The following is a 23,821-nucleotide window of genomic DNA, read 5'->3' on the forward strand; positions in this document are numbered from 1 at the left end:
TCGAACATCACTGTTCCGTGGCATTCATGCCGGAGACATCTTCGCCCATACACGCCCGTCATCCGTGTCCGGTTACCACATGTGGGGTCATCACAGACAGTCCAGCCTTCGTAGTACATTGCGATGTGTTCCTGGATCTGCGTCTCCAGTTGCACTTGCAAACTAACTGTCCCTAATTTGCCATGGCACCCAGAACATGTCGGGCCAGCGGGGAGCAACAGCGCAGCCTTTATTCCATAAGACATAAGTCTGCAGTTCCCAAATTTAATGGCGGATCAGGCATGGCACCTCTCTGTCACTGATAGACGCGAAGGCAACTTCACCCTGGCACGAGCGGCATCGCACAACGAACGGATCCGTGTCCTTGAATCTCTCGGCATCTGACATCAACGAATCCAGAGTGCCGAAGGCCGTTCTTCCGCCCCATCCGGATTGCGGTATCGGCTTGCATCGAGCCCTGGGACATATTAAGTTAGAAATGGATATACGCAGCGTTCTCTTCTTCGTTCCACTGCTTACCCAGGCACTCGGCCAATCGTGACCGGTCGGTCCCTTCACATAAACGTTCGATCGGAGGCAAGATTTGGTGTGCCAGATAATGTTCGTAGTCTTAATACAATTTCAGTGTCTATTTCATGTCGAGGGCCTCCGACGGACTCACCAATCTTCAACTCGTCGCTTGCCCTTCGTACCTCATCGGGATCCTTCGCCCACTCAGCTTGAGCGGTCTTGCCTACCTCGCCGCTCTCACCTACGCAGAATACGTAACGTATAACGTCACCCGATCGAGCGGTGCCGCCCCTCGCCTTCATCCTCAAAGCAACTTAGACATGTGGCTGGCTCTTAGCATTAGGGTGGTCCTCTGGGATGATGAACTCGTCCAACTTGATCTTGCCTGCGCGAATATCCTCGCCCATAGTTGTGAGATACTCGTGTATCCGTTCAACGACAGTTTCGGTCGCCTCTCCCGACAGAATCTGGTCTGGTACGTATCTGAAAATGTGTTGGTTTACGCACATTCCTAGAAGAAATGGTGACATACTGAGACACCGCCTTAGATAACGCACAATACCCTCTGCGCTTCATGTCCAACCCCTTCACCTCTGTGGATGGTCGTCCACCATCTTCGACCTTGATGGCCACATACCTCTTCTCTTGTAACAGGTGCAAACGTTGGAAGATACCATCGAGGTCAATCTCCAAGAGTTTGTAGCGATCATTGACCGCTTTTTGAACTCTGCTGATATCTTGAGTGCCTCTGGAAGCTCAGTGACGTTGGAATTAACGAAGACCGAGTCCGTGTCTCCATAGACAACCTGCGAACGTAATCAGAAGAGCCTTCAAGTACAACTTCGACCCCACGCATCTCAAGCTGGAGACTCTCTGCTAGTTCACGGGTATGCGTCAGAATCTCGCGACCCTTGAACGTCGTGAGGGCAGCGAGGGGCGGGCGTAGAACCTGGAGTACTCGAATCCCAGACAACCGCACGTACTGTTCGCTGTAAGCTTCAATGCCATCTGTTTGATATCCCACTGCAGAAAATAATCAGTGGCACGCCACTGCCCGTGATGTGACTGATAGTACCTGAAGCAACTGTGATTGTGTCGCTTTGCGGTCTTTCATTAGACTTTTGACCTGCCTACGCCTGTTGACAAGAGTAGCAATGAGACGGCGAAGACCACCCTGGGCAACCTCAGGACTCGGCGGTTCTGGGATTTTTTCTTCACCCTCCTGATCAGTTCATTCATCAGCATATTACAGTTTCCCCAACTATACGTCCACTCCATCCTCTATCCTGTCAACAATCATGAAGTCGATGTTGTACTCCTGGATGATACTCGGATATAGCGAGTTGAAGTCCATGACGAGTATGAACTTGTCCCACAATCCACGCTTGGGTTCGAAGACTTATCCCGCTTGCCTTTGGTCGCTTTGCCTCCTTCTGCATTATTATCCTGTGCCTCGATCTTCTCAGCAGTGGCAGCCTTCTTGCCGTACGACTTGTCAGGACAGATGTACTTCAAGCGATGGAATTCGTGCAACAAGATGTACTCGTTTCTCTCAGCACGTCCACCGTTGAGCGTCTTGTTCCTACCAGAGCCGGTCAGTCTGGAATCATGCAAAATAGCGAAAATAACTGACCATGAGTTTCCAGCCAAATTCGTCAGTTGCCTCGTCAAACGAAGCATCTGGACCTTGGCCGCCAGCACCATCTGGTAGTAAGCATCTAGTTCACAATGCCGGACGAAAGTAAGAAGCCTGTCCGGCGAACTGACGCCGCTGTCGAAGTAGCTGGCAGTATCATCGGGGTCAATATCCTGCCTCTCACTCTTGAGATGAGTCTTGCACATTTCGGTGAGCGACCACGTTGTGGACGAGATCATGCCCTAATAGTATATCCGTGAGTGTTGTAGTTTTTCAATGCGTGGACGCTCTGTGCACCTTCGCACCATCACTAGCAAGATCGCAGACCAACCTCCCATTGATGAATCGCAGGTTGCTCCCTTGCCTACCGATATTCGGCCATCTCGATCGCCTGAACCGGCCGATTCGTGACCAATGGTCTGCTTGCAATTCTTTCATACGGTGGAGAAAGACGTCCAGAGCGACCCCAGGGAACTCATGCCCAACAATGACATCAGGGTCTGCTTTGTGAATTGTCACTAGGAGTGCGAATATTTCAGTCGGGAGATGTCTGAGAGCCAGAGAATACGAACCAAGCAACCTGTTCAGCAGCATCCACTCGTTCTTCATGGGAGAAATGACTCCTTTGCCATTGCGTCCAGCGCGTACTTCGAAGTTTGGCGGGAAGCGGTCCAAAGGTGGAACAAACGTATGTACAGAACACGGAAGAGCCTCTGGAGGCGTAGGATCGTCAATTTGCACTACATACAGGATACTTTTTAGTATGAATGTGCTGACAGATCCGTGAACGCACAGTTCGACCAGATCCTTGCCGTGGCACACAATCTCGCGGTCGTTCTCCTTGTGATTGACAATGGTGTTGAGGCTGAGACTCATCACGGTTAATGGCGGTGTTTCCTTGGGAGCTTGGACGTCCGTATCAGAGAATGCATTGATGTCTTTCGGGTCCGACACCGTTGCTTCGACTTTGCACCACGATATCTGCATGTCTACACGTCAGCGTTAAGCATCAAAGAAGGGAATTGGATGCACGCACTCCCTTGTGTTCCAGGTGAGGCTTCTTGATTTGCAGCTAGCATGGACCCATTTTTCTGTGCTTCAACACCAGCAGTTCGGAGGCACTTGTGTTGGTACCGAAGATGCGTGAAAAGTTCGGGCTAGACACGTTACTCTAGAGTTGTGGTTCTGCGGCGACTTCAGAGTATACCTTATTGCGACAAAAAGAGGGATGACGTACCGTCGAAGCCATGCACAACTTTCATTCATTGTGCCTCTCCTTTCGGTACGTCCTCCTCTCCGAACACATACTTCCTCTTGATGAACTTTGCTCTCCAGCACTTGATACCAGCGTTCCTGTGAACACAATCGAAGTCCTCATATACGTGTTTCATCTCGGGCACCACGTCGGTCTCGTAGGTGTTCCTCGCCTCGTCTTCCTCGATGCGCTGCGCTCAGGATAGGACGAATAGATTACGCTGCAGGTTTTCGACAGTGACGCAACATGATAACCAGGCCTTCAAGACCTTGTCTCGGGTCTTTCCCACGAAGTAGGGATGCCCTTCATGTTCGAGATAATCAAGTCAGATGAATCGCAGAGAACCATCTTCCTCGAGGACAGATGTACTCGAGATGTAGATGTAGAAGTGGAGAGTGGGCCCAGCGCGTCATCGGTCATCACGCTGAGAGAGTCATAGACAGAGGGCCACGATGGGGTGTCGTCCTCTTTGACTTTCTTGTCCTGCGCATTGAGCTTTCGGTCAATAGACTTAAGCATTTTTTGCGTACACTCAAGTCTTCCGGCTTCGGTTTGAGTGACATGTCGCCATTGATGTCTTTGTCGTCGACGTCCATGAACACGTCCATGTCCAGGCCTTCAAATGAACGTGTCGCCTTCGTCCGTTCCGCTATGGACGTTCATCCGTTCAAGCCTCTTGGTAGCGGGCGTCATATCAATGGCCTCCTTCCTCGTCTTCTCCTTTGGGCTGAGAAACTGGTCATCGCTTGACGGTCCGACACCATCGTCGTTAATTCTGTCAGATGAGGCGTCAAAATAATCTGGATGGCTGTCCCTGTGATCGCCAGTAGCGCGAGGGGGTGATGTTCTCGGCTTATCATATACAGGTTCCGGCCGTGTTTTGCGCTTGCGCAAACTCCCACCGGCTTGGGCGAGAAAGGAATCCATGTCGCCTAAAATTAAAGCCATGAAGTCAGTCTCCTGCGCTGCAGAGACTATGGGTCTATAAGTACTGACGCTCGGTATTACTGCTGGGTCCAGTGGCTTCGCCTTCGCCTTCGCTTTCGCTTTCCCGTCGACTTTGCCCTTCCCCGCGGCACTTCTATCAGCAATGTGATGAGACGAGTATGAGGAGTGATGGCGGCATGAATCACACGTACGGACGATTGTTGTGGCATGGAAACTGAGATGGAAACCTGAGAAAATAAAAGCCATGAGTACAGGTTCGGCTTTTTGCAAACGCGCAGTCAAATACTCACTCTAATGAAGCACAACCGTAGGAGGACACGGTCCTCACTCATGCGTGTGCGACCGGCGGGTTGTCGAAAAGCCTGGGTCCATCAAATGGGCCAGCAGGTCTCATTGGATGTGCACGAAGGCCTGGTATGTTATAGTCCGCATTGTGCTTCAGAGGAGGAGGAGGTTGGCGATGAGGGACAGACGAGATACGTTGGACACTTTGGGGTGGAAGAGACTGCCTCTTGGAAGACTCAACGGATGGATTGATCACCGCAGGAGCAGCAGATGGAATTAAAGACATGTCCAGTGGCTGCAGCAGTCCGTGCAGGGTGAGCATAACGCTGCATAACGCTCAGAAAACTAGAATCAGGACCAAAGTCGATCTTCCGAAGTCGATCGACTGACACAAAGGTTCTGTAATGCATGCTGGGTTGTAGGGACAGACACAGAGTCTCGAGGGGGGGGGCAGGACCAATGTGTTATCGCAGACAAATTCATAAAACTTAGCAGGTAGCTAGTCTCCCAAAGGCAGACTGACACTCTGCTTCAACCTTCGTGCCTCAGGATATCCGTGTCTGGCGTCTGCTATCCATAAGGCTGCCCTTATCGGTAGGTCGGATTATTCAACTCCGCTTGACGCTGAAGACATCACGTGTAAATACAAACACACGCAAATTTGTGAGTTGACGCGTCGCGTCGCGTCTGCCTGAGTAGTACGCCCCGACTATCCTTGGCGACAGTCGCTCTTCTCCCCTCGTTTGGACAATGTATTTATTCTGTCTAAATTAAGTCTGGAATGTCCTCTAATCCGACACCATCTGGCTACTCGCGGCTTCGCTGGACGTCCAACGAAGGTCTCGCCAAACTCAAGGATCTCCTACGGCCATTGCTACACTACGAACCTCGCGACTTTCAACTTCACGACTCCGCGTGCATTCTTGACGGGCAGGATGTCTTCTGTATCACTGCTACTGGAGATGGCAAGTCGGCCCTGATATTTATCCCGGTGTTGATTGTCAAGGAGATGATCACTGTGGTGGTTGAGCCAACTAATTTTCTCGAGGATGATCTTGTATGTTTGGGTCGTCGTTTGTCCATATCAGTGTAATCTCATTAAATTCTGGATAAGGTCAAAGGTCTTAAAGCAAAGGACATTCGGGCAGTTGTCATCAATGCCGACACACTGCATCTGGCGCTGCAGGAAGGTCGCAGTCTTTGGAAGGACGCAACGGCAGGCTTGTACCAAGTTATTGCGCTCGCTCCGGAGACACTGAACTCCCCAGAGTTTAACACAATGATTCGGACCCCAAGTTTTCGTGCCCGGTGGGGCACAGCCGTCATTGACGAGGCCCATTTGGTGGACCAATGGGGAGCCAATTTTCGTAAGGCATTTGAAGAAATCTGGACTCTGCGTGCTCGTGCACCCGAGCATACCGTCTTTGTAGCTCTCTCAGCAAGTGTGGAGCCTGGGCATCAGGAGAAACAAATCCTGCACTCCCTCGGGTTCCGCGAAGATAATTATTATATGGACAGACGAGATTGTGAGCGCCATAATATCGACTACATTTTCCGCGACATCCGGTTCCCTTATTCTGGCTACGAGTTTCGCGATCTCGATTGGCTTGTTCCTGTGTCCATGGAAAATGCATCAGATCTCACAAAACGTCTCGTATATTGTCCTACAATCGAAATGGGGCATCGTGTCGTGACTTATCTCCGATCTCTCCTTCCCGCCCCTCTCCAAAAGCTCGGCTTCACAGTCATACGTCACCTTCACTCCATGAACTGCTCAGACTGCAAGGCCGATGGTCTCAAAGCTCTGTATCAAGTTGGAGCAGAGCGAGAGACTGGGATATTCGTGACAACAGCAGTCTGTGAAGTCGGGTTGAATATTCCCGGCCTTCGCAGTGTGGTCATGTTTCCCAGTCCGAAAGCAGCTGCGTCGCTGGTACAGTTTGCGGGTCGCCCTGCACGCGAAGCCAATTCCCATGGAGAAGCTATCGTGTACGTGAAGAAGACAGATTTGGATGCTGCTAAGCAGTATGTGGAAGGAAGCTTGCCCGATAGTCGGTTTTTGAATGACCGAGACTATAGATCATCTGTACAAGCAGATTTGCGGGGCGAAGCCAGACAAACCTCGGCACAACATGTGGAGGAGCAATCAGAAGACGACGTTTTCAAGTGGACTCTGTAATTGTGCTGTGTAAGCGACAACCTCATATTGCACAAGTCCAAGCTCATACCGCCAACAGTCCAGGACCTCGGCATCCAAGTTATCGAAGACCAAGTGCAATGCCGGATAATAATCGGGCCGTTTCTGGTCCTTGACCTTGCGACCCAGTAGCACGTTGGCCGCACGCAATGACGATAAGTCATCTCCAGTGGATTTGCCCCAATGTGTGCTGAGAACGCGTTCCAAATCTGCCCAGCCCATATGCCAGAGCTGGATAAGTGGGAGTACCCATCCATATTGCGGGTACCCATGCGGACAGCTTGCGACAAGCCGTTTCAAGGTGCGCAACTTCTCCACAGTTGATTGATCCCCACCGACAATTACCATATACTTCGTCACATCATCCTTGCCCATCTTGAGCTGATTCAAAATCAGATCATCGAGCACCTTGGCATTTTCGGCCGTGTTCCCTTCGTTGTAATCAGAGGTCGCCAGTGGATGTAGTGACGTCTGGCGGCCTGCACGCATGCGATGAATTGCGAGAGTAGTACGGAAGCGAAGCTGAACGAAGTCTCGATGCTTCGCGAGGCCATCAACATGCTGAACAAGGATACGAAGAATGTGAGTTGTCACACAGAGGTTCAGTTTCTCCCAATCAATTCGCTTGTAGAGCACGTCCAGGCTCAACTTCTTCCTACGCTCTTCCTGTTGTGCTTGCCGCAGACACCCCACATCAAAAGCCTTTTCCACATCACAGTCGGCCAGTTCCACATACGTTGCAGCTGTCCCATTGTGTATTTTGTCCTTCTGACCTAAGTCGGGATCCCATGCCCGCGCCATCCGATTGATGTTGTCGTATATCAGTAAAAATGCACGAGACTGAGCGCTGCGCCGTGTTGAGTTTTTCGCTGAGTCTGAGAGGGCCCCGAGTAACTTCAAGACTGTTGTATATGATACTGATAACCCGACACGCCCCAGGACAGAATATATACCGTGCGGTGCAGTATGTGCGAACAGCCACACCCCTACCATCTTCTGAAACATGGTCACATGTGAATTTCGAGCACTCAGGAGCAACATGCATGCAACAGCAATTATCTGAATGACACCGATGAATTTACGCACTGCAGATCAATTATGTCACGTACCACCAATGGGTCATGCCGGTTGTGCCCTGACCCAGATGGAGGAGGATTGGAGAAGTGTTCTGACAGATTGTAGACCGTCTCATGTGGTTCGGATGGCATTGGGTAGTTAGATGTATTGGGAGTCGGAGATGTGGGAAGGGGGACGGCTGATAAACCAGAAGCTCGCATACTGGATTTGACAGGGACAGCAGCAGCTTTTAAAAGGCGTAGAAGTGTAGGACTCTTAAGATGAAGAGTGGAAAGCACGGATTCCATTGAGAAATTAAGTATAAAATCCCATGTAGCGGTCTTGTCATCTAAATGGAAACCGGTAGACCTCAAGGCTAGCTCCTCAGCTTCCTTGTTTACGACAGCCTCAGCCTTCGAGATAGCCCACTCTCGAAGGCACCAGTTGGCCATGACCTTCGGATCGGGACGCCTGACGGCAGATGCCTCTCGGTTAGCTGACTTGCGCACAGAGAGAGGAGCACTGTAGCGGCTCGAATACATGAGCTCCACAATATCTTGTGCCTTGATAGCCAAGCGACCTTGAAGAAAAACTGACACCATCTGAGCGTGCCGTGGAGGATTTCCCTTCTCCTTCTGAGTCTGCGGCACGGTGAATAGAATTTTGAGAAACTCGCCAAGGGTCCATCCAGATTCTTGGACTGCGAGCAAGATACGATCCATGGAAGCCGCACGGGCTGCTTCCCATTGTGCTTCGCCAGATAGGAAAACCGTTTGCGAACCCGCCATGGTGCTAGAGGATGCCTGTAGCCGAATACTGAAGTGCGCTTCACTACACTCTGGTTACAACTCCGACTGAAATGTTTGGGTGTGCCCACTATCACATTACAAGCTCCGAACTAAATTGGGGACCTACCGATAAGCCCCCCGCGTTAAAAACTAGATAGCCGTTCGCAGACAAAACACGCGCGTATATTCTGAGTGGGAAGCGCCCGTTATCTACGACATAACACTTCCCTCTACCGAGGCTCCATTATCTCCATGCTCACAACCAGCATTATGGTGCGTAGGCAATCGGTCGTTCTCGCATACTTTTTCAATCGCTGATCCGCGTCTCAGCTACGATGATTGACCCTGCTGTTGCATAACTGTCTGAGGAAGGATACGATGCAACAGCGCCCGACGTCTGGCTCAAGGCGGCGAAAGGTAGCGACTTCTCCGGAGTCGTATGGCCTGGTACGGACGGTCTGGTATATTGTCCAAGGGAACTGAATGCTGATCTCATTTCGCAGGTTCGCCGGCACTTGTCGAACCTTTTTCTTCACATGGTAGACAACTGGCTATCACTTCAGACTGGTTAAATCCCGCTGCACAACAGTATGCAACTCCTTCTGTTTCACCGTACTCGAGTTCACGCAGTGAACTAGCCTTCACCTGCGCTGACGGCCGTCCATTCGGACCCAAATACTCCGAATTTCAGCTATTGAAACCTATCCGATACGGAAGAGGGCCGACACGAGTAGCCACAACGCGCTCAATCCGTACACCATAAACAACGCTACGGGGGCGGCGGTGTCGAACGGGACATCCTACATAGGTGAGGTGATCTGAACAGACCCGAGCTGACTCGATCGACGAGTAGACAAATGTGGAGCATTCGAATGGCCTTACTGAATACGATACTCGTAAGTTGGACACGAACACATTTATTTCCGATGTTGGTGCAGATTCGAGATGCGGGATCTACCGTAATTGTTCTGTGTTTCGTCACCTTACGGAGTACCGGTAGGAATCATTAGAGCGCATTGTGATTAGCAAGGCTATCCAGCTGTCAGGTCTTTCACGTCCGCAGCTCATGAGGCTATCCGTTGTTGAAGCACGGCAGGAGTTTTTACTCATGCAATACGACGGCGGCGGCGACCACTCTTTTTGAACGCGTCCGAAGGCTGATGTTGTATCTGGTGTTTTTTCAAGGTGCATACCACCGCGGTCATCTGCGACTTCCAGGTTCTGCGGCTACCACCCCGGGAAGCGCGAAAGCCAACAATACACGGCCACTGCTTGCTGGATTTGCGGCAGCTGCATGCTGACTTGTTGTCCTGCAAGATCTCTTGATCTGGAGAGGAATAATACCTCTGCCAAGCTTGAGTACTCACGTGAACAAGCTAGTCATGGCTATTATTACCATGGAGCTCTGGAGGGCCGAGTGGTTTAACCGATGATAACTGTAGAAGGTAGTCAACAAGGTAGTCAACATTAGACGGCGCTGAAGCGAACGTTGGCGGGTCAGCGGCAGGAACGTTTACTCGCACAGCCGTGGTGAAGGTTGATCGGGTGCCTCCTCTCCGATCCTTCCTTCTGTTGGGGAAACTATTATAAACCATCGAAAATAGCAACGAACACATCCCTTGAGCGCGCTGCCTCGCGGTTCCGTCTTGTGTGCTGTGGCGATATGGGCAATCGGGGACCTGATTTGGATGTCGAAACGTTCAGTGCACATTTTATCTGGGGATTTCTTCAAAAAATGCAGGAGAAGGGGCAAGTGTGTATCAGAGACGTGCACGGGGAGTTGGCCTCCGCAATAAAGATTGCATGTGAGGGGCACAGATTGAGGTGTCATACAATCCTGGCAGGGTGCTGGGGCACATCGTAACGTGAGCGTGAGGGATGGAGGAGGGTTAGGCTCCCAGTCAATCGGGTTTCATTTTCCAACCAATCTTCGACAGTCGTAAGGAGACTGACGGGACGGACTTGTGAGTCGACAAGTTGACACTGAGGGTATAACGTTGTCAGTACAATGCTCAACGTTGCAGCCAAGCGCCGTGAACGTTTCGACGTTTTCACGATGGTTCGCTTGAGTCGCGCGCGGTAAGGACCCCGGGACACAAGAAAGCTGATCCCGTAAAATGGACGGTCTTTGCCGAGCGAACGCAGAGCAAGGGAACGTCAATGAGACGAGGGAAGCTTAGTTCTACTTATCGAGTTTCCCGGAGCATGGACCTTCATTTCCTGGCGCCACGTTGACATTCCGCAAAGATGCAAACATAGTGGTGTGCTAAATACGGCATACGAGTAGAGACGGTCTGATGTCGAGATGGGGTGTTACCTTGTTAATCCCTCGGCCAGTCTAGAACGAGGTCAAACTCCCCAGCGAGTTCAGAAATGAATGGCATCCAAGCAAGAAGACAAAGAAGTGGAGCGATCGGTCATCCTCTCATTGCAGTAATCATGATCAGAGAGAGATATTGTGCAGAGTGATCCGACATTGAGAAGGATCACCGCAGATTGGAGCGTTGTCCGTAGAAAATAGGTGGCGAAGTAAGGCCACATGATTATAGATAAGCTTGCTCTTCCTATTAACGCATCTTTCTGGATCTTCGGGAGTCATGCGTTCGGCGACCTTGTCCCCTTTGCAGATGCCGTCGAGTAGGATCTTCGTATCGAGTTGACAACAACATTAGTACAGGGCCACGGGGAGCATGGGAGTGTTGGAGAGGTACGCCAACTTCACTGCTGCAATGAAATCAGCATCTTCCAGGCTAGTGGATACCTCACCAGTCCCATTTGCGCCCTCTTCTCTCTCTCAAATGTCGAAATCATCAGTGAATAAGATCAGGACCGGAGCCATGGCATCATCGTACCCATGGTCAATCTGGTAATTTTGGCCCGTCAACAGCGGAGTATTCCACCGCGTTCGCATCGTACATCCAAAACCAAGAGAGTACAATAAGGAAAGGTTAACGCGTGCCACTTTCTCTGTAGGTGGTATACGCACCTCTTGCTCTTGTAAATGGCACATAGATGATAGCAACACAGGGACGTCTTCTTCGGAATCTGATAAGTGAACGATTGGCCAACCATCGATCATGTTGCCTATAGGTTGAGCTAGTGTGAAGAGATCGCGAAACACCACGGAATTTTGCGAGAGCACTCTCTGATATACAGGAAAGGTCCTCCTGCTAAGTACAATGAGAACGATACTGCCGTCGCAGAACCAGAATTCTGTTGAGCAACGAGGGCTATCTTTCTTGGCCTCATTTAAGTAAACGAGAAGGACTCTTCGATTCGTCGGAGCCAGAAATGGAAATACAAGTGTGAAGCCGTGCCACAGCTTGACAGATTCAGTCAGAAATCTCCAGATCTCACCGCCAGGATATAGAGATGTCGTAGATTGCTCGGTAAAAATACATATTTCTAGCAACACAAATGACAGACAAGCAACAATGCAGCTATAAAGCCCCAACGTGGAGATAAGCGTGAGATAGAGAGCAAAACGTGCTGCTGAAAAACATATTAGTAGAACATGGGCGACGAAGAACGAAATATCAATTATCCTCAAAGTTACTGTATGAAGAGTCTTGAAGGCCAACGTTATGGATACAGCGGGAGACATCGCCGAAAGGTCGTAAGTCGCGTCGTCATGGCCATCGTCACCGCATGAAGATTTCCACAGGTATCGGTTTCCTCCTGAGTCCACAGCTAGCGGAACTATCGCCACTATCGCTGCTCATCCGCGAATTCCTGCTTTCCCGCCTATTCATCCCTGCGTCGGACTCGAAGGACTGTTTCCCCGGGCTCACGGGGGTTTTCTGTGGGTCTATACGTTTGGCTGCGTTCTTCTTCGTCGGCGAGAGGTTAAACCGGGGGATCCAGAACGATGCAGACGACGGTCGCTCAACCGCGGACCCAAGAGTCGACGAGGACCAGCGCGAACGTAGCACGCGATCCGGCTGAGCGCCCTCCCGCGGGCGGATCCGTGCCGCCGGTGTGTCCGGGATGGCAGGGCACTCGCCAGGGACAATCTCTACTTCAAAATCGAACGACGACATAGGCGATAGCTGTAGAGTGTCGACGCTCATGCTCGCCTGCGAGTACACGCTCACGCTCTGTGGCGTTGATGGCCAGCCCTGCGCGTTCTCGCCCTCGATCTCAGGACTGATCTCCACCTCCACCTCTCCCGCGCCCGGTGTCCACGGTGCTTCGTCGGGGAGGTCGTGAATGTCCGCGGGGAGCGACGTACGTGGCGGTGGGCGCAGATGCGGTGTCGAGACAATGTAGGTGCTGCTAGGCGTCGGAGGCATCGAGACTGGTGTCAAGTAGCCGTCGCCACGAGAGACGAGACCAGTTCCCACAAATCCGCTGTTTAGAGCAGCGCTAGCCAGCTGTGCCAGCAGCTCCTCCGTCTCCTCCTCCATAGACGAGGGTGATACCACGATCGGCGGAGGCGGCGGAGGGCGATCGGGGATCAGGAAGGATTTCCGCCGGTGAGGGAACGTCGGATCCAGTTGGAGACTCGGCCGGCGGGGCAGATTCGGGAGCGGCTTACTGTGTCTGCTACGGCCAGTGCGAGTCGGTAATACAAGTGAGTCCGGGCGAGCCGATGGATCTGCACGCGAAGAACTGGCGGCCAAGGATGCGGAAAAGGATGGCAAATCTCGGGACGAAAACGCGACAACGTCGCTAATGTCGTGCGCGAACCACTTAGCATCTTCGTCCACGTCTTCTTCAGCTGCAGAGGCGCTAACACTGGCATGGTTGAGGTCTGGCACCGACTTCATGAACAAAACTGACGCGCGACGGGACTTAAGGGCCGGCGCTCGTTTGAGGCTCGAAAGACACTCATCCTCCGACGTAGGTGGGGTGAGCTCGATTGCCCTAGACCGAGAGCTAGAGCTGCTAGAGGAGGTGTTGTATGTGTGAATGCTTGACATGGATGGAGTGGGTGAGTGAGTTGGACGATTCGGCACGAGAGGGTGAATGCTAGAGCTCGACCTGTCGGGTGGTGGTGATGGAAAATCGAGGGAGATGCCGAGGCCGGAGAATCTGAGGTTGATGTCGTCCAGCGGGGACTCGCGGGAGGAAACATTGTCTGGTAACAACAGAGGTGCTGGTGCTGGTGGAGGTCGCTGGGGAGCGCTGGAGCTCGGAAAGAAGTCTTCGAAGGAAAGACCCTCTGCTCCCGTGAGTACGACTCGGCGTGAATCGCGCTTGCGCTCCGCCACGCTAAGGCGGTTTCCAAGGGTAGCGCTTCCACCCACGCTACGGCTAGCATAGTACTTCGGTAGCGTAGAATCGAATGATGATACCGAAGAGAACGATTGGCGGCCCTCGTCCTCCTCTGAGAGTTCGGGGAGAATGTCAAGGGGTTTAGCTCTGGGCGAAGAAATCTCTGGTTTGCTCTTGGGGCGATGGCGACGCTTCATGCCAGGAAAAATACGACTGGTTGAGAGTACTGTCGACTAAAATGAGTATCTAGGCAAGTAGAGAACGGCAAGCACTCACTGGAGTTCATCGTAATGTCGTAAGTTCAGTGCAACTTTATCCAGCAAGCTCAAATGGGAGCGGTGTGTATCACTCTGTCCAGCAGAAGCTTTAGTATCTCTTTGAAGAATGGCTCACATCTCGTCTATTTTACCCAGCCTCCTCATTGTTCTTTCGGTTGCACTCACAAGGAACAAAAGCATGATATAAATCGGGAACAAAAGAGCGATGTGGCCCATATTCGGCAGTCACAGCTCTATGGTGTCACGCTCTCATTGTGTCACAGTTTCAAGGGAAGCATGACCTAAGCTGGATACACATTGTCACACAGCGTGACAGAGAGCGCTCATCATGATGATCATGGCCGCCGGGTCGCATACGCCCCTTAGCGGCCGCCGTTCTCCTTCTGTTCTTCTGTTCGTTCGCAGAACTACTGTAATACTGGGTGACTTTCCGTAACGCAGTTTAGATACGACTTTTCTAGATTTTGCGTTCCAGATTGTTAGTCGCTCTGTAGACGCCCGAACCACCTGCCATAGAAAGGAATCACAACCGTGACCCAGCGGAGTTCCGGGAAATGTCCCGGATAGCCGAATCTCCGCCCATCTTGAGTCGATTGCACCAAATGCTCTCCAGACAGGCCAATCTGGAGAGGGGGTCGACACCCTCTCCAGACGTGCATCAGAGGCGTTAGCGCCCGTCCCGCTCACTTGGGCCGGTCTAACGGTTGATTGTCACACTTGGTCACGGGCGGGTCACGCTTTCACGCTCCGGTTGGAACTTGCAAAATCTAGAAAAGTTGGTTCTAAACGTTACGGAAAGTCATCCACTATTACATTATCTCATCTGTTACAATCATGACATCAAGCGAAACTCAATCTCCACGTAGGATATCATTGCCATTTAGGAACCAAGATTAATCCTTAACTGTATGCCCCGTAGGTGTTGACCCTGTTCAAGCTAGGAACTGGCGGCATGACATACAAAAGATACTTCTCTCCAAAAACCCCGTCAAGCCCGAGGCAAGGATGCTTGAGTTGTGGTATTTTTCGTTGTCCTGAAGCGAGAGTGTACAGGACGTCCCTCGCGCAGCTCAGCTTCTTACCGAGATGGAGAATTGCGACGGCATGAAAGTGGAATATTTGGAGGTGCGTACTCTAGGCCGTGTCATGTACTGGAGCAATACATAACTTGTCGATGCCGATGACCGCTCATGCTCTCGCAGATGTCAAAGCTTCCGAAGGTGTTCCGCTATATTTTGATGTTGCCTCCCCAGAGTATTCCTCGCGAGAGTGAGTTCAAAATTCTCGAACGCATTCAAAACCTCCATTCGTGCTATCAAATTTTATTGCGCGGTCACACACAATGTGAAGAATTCGATAAACAAATGTCCAACTTAGCCGAGATGACGATGAACATAGGGATGCATGATTAAAGTGCTCACCGTCAACCGATTGAACGAGAGTCCAAGCACTGCGACATCCACCACATCGAAAAAACGACAACCGTGTAACCGTGACGAGTCAACTGGAGCTTACGAGAGCTGATCATGATTTACGTCCAAGCTAGAGTTAAAAAGCTAGACTTCACGTAATTCTGTCTTTTGTGACACATTGAAACACCCAGAAACACACACCTGTGCTCACCTTGAGCATTTGGTTGGCAATTGGTGGAAATTGGGTCGAAACGTCACGAACGTCCACCACAAATGCCTCTCGGATGTCAATTAGGCTCAGTGAATGAGTATCGCTTGTAAAGATAGTGCAACACATAATCTTAGCACAGCTAGTGACTGTGGTCAGAATATGAAGGGATGGTAAGAGTATGGAGGGATGGTAAGAGTATGGAGGGATGGTAAGAGTATGGAGGGATGGTAAGAGTATGGAGGGATGGTAAGAGTATGGAGGGATGGTAAGAGTATGGAGGGATGGTAAGAGTATGGAGGGATGGTAAGAGTATGGAGGGATGGTAAGAGTATGGAGGGATGGTAAGAGTATGGAGGGATGGTAAGAGTATGGAGGGATGGTAAGAGTATGGAGGGATGGTAAGAGTAGACGCAGACGCAGCCTGGAGATATTAGAGAGCAACCAAGTCTCCAGGGTGAGCGGACAGAGTCAGGTTCTTCCGCAGTGAGCACCAATTTCTGCTTCGATCTTAAACTGCAACAATTATATATCCCTGCCATTCCTTAACTTCGCGAACCGTCCTTGCAATTGCAGCTAGACAGTGCATTCTGCGAATTATCCACCCTCGAGTATCAGAATGTGCGTATCTTCAGCACCGGGATCCAGTAAAAAGGCGACTCATCAAGATCTGGGGAAAGATGAGTTGGTGTATCCGCATAGTCCACCGTGACCACGGCTGGCAGACTGGCAAAGCGCCGAAAAGCGATCCGCATTCCGAAGCAACTCGGGAAATGCCGAGAAGGATACTCCGTGCACAACTTAAGTACTGTATTCTGACTCGGAATTTGCTCGAAATACATTCAACCTCTAGGCTTAGTCTATGTAAGACAGTGACGGGCTAATGTCGTATCCACAAACACTTTGTCGTCCCATATTCTTTTGAAATTTCGTGGCTCTTCACAAACTTTTGGGTCAGCTGCGACGATGTTCAACTATACCCGGGCAATGCTTGCGCGTGCGTGGATCTTTCCACGCCCGTCACAGTGAGCGGGCGCTCGCTCACTGATAAGGTCAGTTTCGTAGCAGGTTCAGCGCTCTAGGAACGATCATTAATGGAAACATCTAGAGAAGAGGCCCACAGTGTGATCAGATTATCCATGCAAGGAGCGACCAAGTACCAACTTAAGCAGCCCCCTGCAACGAGCCGAACTATCCTGCTAAGCCTATCCTCTTCCATTTTCAGCTTTCTTCATGGGTCACGTCTCCCTTGTCTCTGCCAACCTCGCATCCGTGTTCTTCTCCAGCTATCTCTATGGGATTTTCTTCATCCTCTTTTGCGCGTCCATGTATTTTATGGCTCGGCGTCACAGCGAGCTCAGTGCTGCCGGTTCTATTGTGAACAGGTCCGCATGCAAGGATCCACTGTTTATTGGTGGGGTTGGCTTCTTTATCACCGTGACTGCGGTCAGTACATTTGTTGAGCATTAGATGGGACTGGACTTATTTTTACCGGATAGAACTGGATAATCATCGTTTATCGAGCATTTATGGCCTTCGTACACCACAAGAATGGAACAATGCCGACTGAGTACTATAATATAATGAACGCGTCCGAAATAGTCAAAACCGCCATATGGCTCTCGGCGTTGGTTATAAGCGACGCAATAATTGTATGTCTTACTCTCTAACGCAAGGTAACGGTGCTCACACGTCTCTCCCATTATGGCAGATTTATCGTCTTTGGGTAATCTGGAATCGGAACATACATGTCATTATCTTCCCTGTATCCGCGTTTCTTGGCAGCGTTGGTAAGGCACTTCCACTTGAGATGACTCGTCATTTCTCAACTTGATGTGTAGTATGTTCTGTGGCTGTTGTTTATAAGCTAGCGCGGTTCCAGTTGGGTCGGAGTATCTTCGATACAGATGAAGTTGATGCCTGGGTTGAAAGTGACTGGGTCCTTACTATGTGGTGTGTGTCGATCCCTCCGCAGTCGGTATGTGAAATTGTAACTCATCCCTTACCCAGTACGAACCTTTTTTGTTGTGGTAAGAAGTTGCCCTACCACGGACGATAAGTTTCTTGCTGATTTGCTGGATAACGCAGTGTTCATAGCCTGGCGACTATGGCGCATTCACAGTCGAGCTCTGCCTTTCATAGAGCGGCCACAGAGTCGTGGTCTGTATGTAAGTCCGAATGTGTCTATGTGTCTACCTTGCTTTCAGTTGACATCCCTCGAAAGTGGATCCTTGCAGTCTTCATAGAGAGTGCTGCGCTTCACGTGTATGTTACTAGTCTCTTCAACTCCTGGCATAAGTTTTAACTCTGCTGGTCGTTTGACCCTACAGAGGATGGACCATTTTGTTCATGGTCACCTACGAGACGGACGCGAACCTCGGGTTTTTCATTGAGGACACATGGCCACCCGTCTCCGGGATTGCCTTCATGCTCATAAACATCCGCGTAGGCATGGGCTATGCGATGCACGCGCAATCGTCCTCCCAGTTGCCCTCGCAGTACCCGCACAAATTTACTTACCCGACGCTATCGGCGGTGGACCATGATATGGAGGATGAAGCTCAGCTCTCGGATACAATGCTGTTGTCGAAGAACACTACCGGCGCTGCTAGTATCGCATCGTCGACTGCTGTCTAACTCCAGTCAGACTAGGGGCAAACCGAGTAATCGGTATTTATTCTTGAATGCCCCAGGAGCGACATGAATGCCACTATCATCGCTATGTGGTCGCTATCCGTTCAGTACTTGTACAGCTATTTCCGTGACACCACACTTGTGAACTAAAGTACCATTTTGTATTTCGCTGGCAGTTGAGCGACGGCCGGCTCGACGAACATCATCGGTCTGATCCATCGCCTCCAGAAGGCAGATAGTACGACACTCTGTCCCAGCCTTTGTCTGCCTTCGTGCCTCAACATATCCAACTTGTCATGATCAGAGTCTCAGAGAGCCTCCTGATCGAGACACCATGCTGGCGGTCCGCCTTGCGTTTTGCTTATATTTGCGACTGTAGGGGGATCTCTGTTATTTTTTAAAGTTGCCGCACGCCTGCCCCAAAATATTTCTATCCACTTCTCATTTAAGCGTCGTCATCTCTGCCAATGGGTGACATCGCAGCCTCGTCCACTGGCAGGAAGCGGTGTCGCACTGACGAAGTTGACACCGTCCGACTACCCCAGCGCTCGGACGAGTTCTGGTTCACAGACGGCAGCATTGTTCTCATTGCGGAGGGACGTGCTTTCCGTGTTCACCAAAGCATTCTCGCGAAGAACTCGCAGGTTTTCACAGACTTGTTCTCGATATCTCAGCCCGTCGAGCAGAGGCAATCCGAGACAATTGATGGCTGTCCCCTCGTCCACCTATCCGACTCTGCGGACGACCTCCTACATCTCCTGCGCGCTGTATATGATGGCAGAAAGTGAGTTGTCATTGTCCAATGAGCGTGTTCATGTAGTCGAGTGGCGTGGATCGCTCATCATTGAATTGCGCTTGCAGTTATCTCAGGCATGACCGCATTGCGTTCGCTCGCATTGCCGCCCTCGTTCGCATGAGCCACAAGTATGAGATTGATGATCTTCTAGAAGACGCGTTGGCTCGAATCCGCACATGTTTCCCTGACGATTTCGATGTCTGGGAATCCGAGACCGGCGAGCATGATTCCAGCTCGGTCATGACCTTCTCCCCCACGGATGCCATCACTGTGGTCAACTTGGGGCGTCTCACCAACACGTTATCCTTACTCCCAGTGGCTCTCTACCGGTGTTGTCAGCTAAGACCGCAGGACTTGTTGAGTGGAAGTGGCGAAGGGGACCGTGTCGTCGAGCAGTTGACAACGGATGATCTTGCTAGATGCATAGGTGCCAGGGGCGTTCTCGTCCACGAAGCAATCGCCATGCTCCGCGACATCGCCGCACCGGTGACCAGTGTTTATTGCAGAACTCACTACATCTGCCAGGAGGGTATGGGTGAGATTTTGAGTGCCATGTATGATCACTGCAAGGACGAGTTGAGCATACCCTCTGGTCGCATACACCCCCTGCAGTCGTCGTCCGACGTTATTTCCCAAGAAGCGTCCCTCTGTGAAGTTTGTGACAACTGCCAGCTTCTGCTCAAATCCAGGGATGTGGAGGCCCGTGAACGGTTGTGGAACAGACTGCCTGATATCGTGGGACTCCGGGATGCTGTCCCGAACTGGGGATCTACATAACAATGCGGAGTAGCATGTATGTCGAATTTTGTACAGATGCGTACCTAACGGGTGCTGATTGAAGTTTGCCTACAGGTATGTTGTATGCGAACTATTACTGTAGCCATGTTGCAAGCCAGTATCTCGTAACTCAGATAATCCCTATGTAGAAGTGAGTTCGTCCGCATATCTATCGGCGACGTTGGGATTTCTTATAAGTTTATTCCAGATGCAAACTCAGCTCGCGTTTTGCTACGATACAAATATACGACGACTTTTACCTGCAGTTTTCTCGGCAGTCAACTGCTCGCTAGCCTGCATAGCGACGCGTAAAACTGCCTGAAGGCGAAACGAAGGGTTTTACTTAGATTATTCACTGCTTATAAGCGGGTATCCAATACGACTGCACACTGTCCAATACGGATTAATGGTCAACTAGCGCGACGAGACTTCCTGCAGGTAGTTTCCTGGAAATTTGCGGACCAAACACAGTGTTTCTACGGGTAATTGTACACCGAATTCACACTTGCCCCCCAACTGACCTCGTGAACCTGGTAGTGTACTTCTCTACGATGTGCGCCTGTGGAAGGCATGAATCAACGCGCACATGGTTGGCCATTGGCGAAAACTCACTTCGTCAAAGGTAGCCTCGAAATTTGACCGAGAGTTTACGTCCTGCCAATATTTCTGCAGTCTCGCGAAGCGTGGCCCACAGAGGATGTCGTACACCTTCTTCCCCTCACCTACGGGATATAGGCCGAGATCGTTCTTCAGTGCTGTAAACATACGTGCGAGGAACGGTGTCACAGCGATGTCCGCAAGGGAGTACACGCCCACGGCGAATCCAGTCTCGGGCAGGAGAGCGACGACCTGCTCTACGCCGTTCAGGAAGGGCTCCGCAGACGCTACCCCATTCACGAACGGAAACCACGCGGAGACGAGCTTCGTGGAGACGGTATCGATGAAGAAGCGCGTCTTGGCGCGGAGAACGGGGTCCGCCGGGAGTAGGTGCGCGTCGGGGAACAAATCCGCTACAAACTCGATCAGAACGAGTGATTCTGTGAGTTTGAAGGACTCTGAAGAAGGGAGGTCCGGCGGAACGGCAGGGCCACCGTATGCCAATGCAGGGACCTACAAAGCTGGTCGATCGGCCATTGTGTTGCGCGACGATATGGAGACACACCTTGGCTGCTGGATTGACGAGCTCAGCGTACCACTCCGGTTTATTCTGCAGATCGATATAGAACTTGGTGTATGGCGCCTGAGCTTCCTCTAATGCGAGCTCAACCTAAATTGATACATCAATTGCGTACCCTTTTCCTCTCAAATTGAGCGTACTCTGTGAGCGAAGGGGCAGACCTGATAAAGAACCTCGTATAAGTCTCTACAACCCTGTCGACGACTGCAAGGGTGATCACCTTCGCTGAGTACAAAGTAATTGACTCTGGCATCACTGGACGATGAAAGACTTGACGATATGGTATGGCTTTGAGAGGGATTGTATGCTAGAGGAGGACGTCTATCCCATTGTCGCAGCACATATATACCTTGGCTTGCCGCAGTCATGGGCATGACATGACCAGATCTTGGTAATAAACAGGCGGAAGGCGCGCCTGTCTGAAGCGCTCCCATGACGGTTGCCAACAATCGCAAATCGTTCGCCGGTACTGTCGTCCCGGGTAGGTAGGCATGTCAAGTCACAGTCAGAGACGACGTCTTGCTGAGAAAGTAGATCAGCACGTTAGACCTTAGTATTGAATGCAAGCTCTTAGTGGTTAACTTGAGTGACCAGAAGGACGACTCAACCGTGGAGGCAACGCTTCAAGGTGTTTGTGACGACAGAACACTTAAATTATTGCGGTACAAAGAGATCGGTCAAATGGCGTTCACATGTACTGCTTCACCAAGTCATTTTGGTACACTTCGGGAATCAACTTTTGCTCTCTCTTTCAATCTGCGCCTCATTTTACTGCCTTGCGAACCTGGCACTATATTTCTCAACGATGTATGCCTGCAGAATGCGCATCCCGTTAGCGCGCCCATCAAGATAGAATGATGCAACTATAATAACGCACCTCATCGAACGTAGCCTTGAAGCTAGGCCGCGAGCTAACGTCGCGCCAGTACTTCTGCAACCTTTCAAAGCGCGGGGTGTGGAAGAGATCATAGAGCTTCTTCCCCTCTCCCGCAGGATACAGTCCGAGATCATTCTTCAAAGCAGTGAGCGCGCGAGCAAGGAACGGCGTCACGGCAATATCGGCGGTCGAGTACTCGCCCACCGCGAATCCAGTCTCCGGGAGGAGTGCAGTAACCTGCTCTGTGGCACTGACGAAGGCGTCTGCGGTGCCCTTACCGCTCACGAATGCGCTCCACGCGGGGACGAACTTCGTGGAGACGACGTCGATGAAGAAGCGCGCTTTGGCACGGAGGACGGGGTCTGCCGGAAGTAAGTGACCATCGGGGAACGAGTCCGCGACGAACTCAATCAAGACGAGCGACTCTGTCAACTTGGTTGATTTCGGGGATGGCTGGTCCGCGGCGACCGCAGGGCCACCATATGCAATGGCTGGAACCTAGGAGGACTGTCGATGAACTGCCACAGCAAGCCGAAGGTATGGTAAATACGTACCTTACTTGCCGGGTTGACGAGGGGAGCATACCAATCGGGCTTGTTCTGCAGGTTGATCTGGAACTTGGTATACGGTGCCTTGGCTTCCTCCAACGCTAGCTCAACCTAATTGGGATGGTCAAGGTCCGTCTCATATTCCTGCACTGATACTTATGCACCCTCTGAGCATAAGGGCAGATCTAAGGAGGGAAATGATATAAGTAAGCGTCGATCCTATTAGATCCCGATCAACGGTTAAAAGTCACCTTGGCCGTGTACAGAGTAATCGACTCGGGCATAGCTACAGAACTTGGTCAATGCTGGAGGGTAATCGATGGAAGGCCTTCGGCGTGCCGATCTACAGCAGTCCCCTCTTATATACGAGTCTGACCTGTGACGCCATTCCACTTAAAAAGCATGTCAACCGACGTGACAAACCATAACCTTAGAATCGATCTTCTCTGGAAACACGCAAACGAATTAGACGAAGGCAAGATATATTTCCAACCCTACCCTGGCACTTCCCTTCTACACTCCTCCCTGGAACCAATCCTGGCGCCATTTAGACGAATGGCGCCGAATACAGGCTAGCCCTCAATCTGCACTGATCGTTGAGTATCAAACATAGTGCAACAGGAAAACCACCACATACCTTCGTCAAAACAAACCTTCAACGACGACAAACTACCCAACCTTCCTCTTCCTCTCCAAGCCAGAAATACGAGAAGGCGACGCGTCGCCGACGAACGAACGATCTCATGGGCAGACAGTCACTACTCTGTTCTGTAGGAAAGTCAACGAGACTAAACATCGGACCTTCTGTCAACCCAATCCTCCGCAACACCGGCAGACTGCAAGTCGCATGAATAGCAGTTCTCGCAAAGAGAGGAATCCCACGAGCGACCTCGAGACCGAAAGCTGACCGAAAGCTCCAGAGTAGCCATAACCGCAATCCGAAAAGTTGATCCTCAAAACGCAAGCACCGACTCCGAAAACCCTCATTCCCACTATTCGCCATTTAAAGCCATCAAGCGGCATAAATCCTCCGCGTCCTTACACGATGTTCCGCAATTTGAATGTCCATCCTCCGATCGAGTCTTACTCAATGCGAATTCGATGTCCTTCCGAAAAATCCTAGTAATTGTACCGGGGCGATCTTGCCTAAGTATTCAGGATCCAAGGTATTTGCCCGTACGATGTTACCCATTCGAAAGGCTCGAGATATGCGCCACACGGT

At 51.1% G+C, this 23,821-nt stretch overlaps 9 protein-coding genes across 9 annotated transcripts; 3 read left to right on the top strand and 6 right to left on the bottom strand.

Annotated features, from left to right (window-relative positions):
* Positions 1-824: 824 nt before the first annotated feature.
* On the bottom strand, positions 825-3,225 carry SCP_1502400 (hypothetical protein; the record flags this gene model as incomplete). The annotated part of the gene is made up of 8 exons (XM_027764344.1): positions 825-993; positions 1,043-1,237; positions 1,293-1,533; positions 1,887-2,092; positions 2,144-2,388; positions 2,444-2,664; positions 2,719-3,135; positions 3,183-3,225. The coding sequence occupies 8 exons, from the start codon at positions 3,223-3,225 to the stop codon at positions 825-827; spliced, it is 1,737 nt and encodes a 578-aa protein (XP_027620145.1).
* Positions 3,226-3,662: 437 nt separating this feature from the next.
* On the bottom strand, positions 3,663-4,009 carry SCP_1502410 (hypothetical protein; the record flags this gene model as incomplete). Its single annotated transcript, XM_027764345.1, has 2 exons — positions 3,663-3,884; positions 3,932-4,009. The coding sequence occupies 2 exons, from the start codon at positions 4,007-4,009 to the stop codon at positions 3,663-3,665; spliced, it is 300 nt and encodes a 99-aa protein (XP_027620146.1).
* Positions 4,010-4,019: 10 nt separating this feature from the next.
* SCP_1502420 (hypothetical protein) lies at positions 4,020-8,675 on the bottom strand (the record flags this gene model as incomplete). The annotated part of the gene is made up of 5 exons (XM_027764346.1): positions 4,020-4,333; positions 4,394-4,482; positions 4,541-4,576; positions 6,863-7,890; positions 7,941-8,675. The coding sequence occupies 5 exons, from the start codon at positions 8,673-8,675 to the stop codon at positions 4,020-4,022; spliced, it is 2,202 nt and encodes a 733-aa protein (XP_027620147.1).
* Positions 8,676-12,316: 3,641 nt separating this feature from the next.
* SCP_1502430 (predicted protein) lies at positions 12,317-14,178 on the bottom strand (the record flags this gene model as incomplete). Its single annotated transcript, XM_027764347.1, has 2 exons — positions 12,317-14,118; positions 14,169-14,178. 2 exons carry the CDS (start codon positions 14,176-14,178, stop codon positions 12,317-12,319), a joined length of 1,812 nt encoding a protein of 603 aa, XP_027620148.1.
* Positions 14,179-15,004: 826 nt separating this feature from the next.
* On the top strand, positions 15,005-15,582 carry SCP_1502440 (hypothetical protein; the record flags this gene model as incomplete). The annotated part of the gene is made up of 4 exons (XM_027764348.1): positions 15,005-15,032; positions 15,090-15,169; positions 15,224-15,295; positions 15,373-15,582. The coding sequence occupies 4 exons, from the start codon at positions 15,005-15,007 to the stop codon at positions 15,580-15,582; spliced, it is 390 nt and encodes a 129-aa protein (XP_027620149.1).
* A 1,441-nt stretch (positions 15,583-17,023) lies between these two features.
* SCP_1502450 (hypothetical protein) lies at positions 17,024-18,427 on the top strand (the record flags this gene model as incomplete). Its single annotated transcript, XM_027764349.1, has 8 exons — positions 17,024-17,236; positions 17,290-17,442; positions 17,502-17,580; positions 17,632-17,743; positions 17,801-17,820; positions 17,879-17,958; positions 18,015-18,055; positions 18,121-18,427. The coding sequence occupies 8 exons, from the start codon at positions 17,024-17,026 to the stop codon at positions 18,425-18,427; spliced, it is 1,005 nt and encodes a 334-aa protein (XP_027620150.1).
* Positions 18,428-18,891: 464 nt separating this feature from the next.
* Positions 18,892-19,997, top strand: SCP_1502460 (hypothetical protein; the record flags this gene model as incomplete). Its single annotated transcript, XM_027764350.1, has 2 exons — positions 18,892-19,208; positions 19,286-19,997. 2 exons carry the CDS (start codon positions 18,892-18,894, stop codon positions 19,995-19,997), a joined length of 1,029 nt encoding a protein of 342 aa, XP_027620151.1.
* Positions 19,998-20,496: 499 nt separating this feature from the next.
* SCP_1502470 (Pyrimidodiazepine synthase) lies at positions 20,497-21,427 on the bottom strand (the record flags this gene model as incomplete). The annotated part of the gene is made up of 5 exons (XM_027764351.1): positions 20,497-20,556; positions 20,610-21,107; positions 21,160-21,264; positions 21,315-21,335; positions 21,395-21,427. 5 exons carry the CDS (start codon positions 21,425-21,427, stop codon positions 20,497-20,499), a joined length of 717 nt encoding a protein of 238 aa, XP_027620152.1.
* A 515-nt stretch (positions 21,428-21,942) lies between these two features.
* Positions 21,943-22,883, bottom strand: SCP_1502480 (glutathione S-transferase C-terminal-like protein; the record flags this gene model as incomplete). The annotated part of the gene is made up of 5 exons (XM_027764352.1): positions 21,943-21,987; positions 22,052-22,549; positions 22,606-22,710; positions 22,764-22,784; positions 22,851-22,883. The coding sequence occupies 5 exons, from the start codon at positions 22,881-22,883 to the stop codon at positions 21,943-21,945; spliced, it is 702 nt and encodes a 233-aa protein (XP_027620153.1).
* Between the last annotated feature and the right edge of the window lie 938 nt (positions 22,884-23,821).

The sequence above is a fragment of the Sparassis crispa genome (genome assembly GCF_003851025.1).
Source record: "Sparassis crispa DNA, contig_000014F, whole genome shotgun sequence".
Lineage (NCBI taxonomy): Eukaryota > Fungi > Basidiomycota > Agaricomycetes > Polyporales > Sparassidaceae > Sparassis > Sparassis crispa.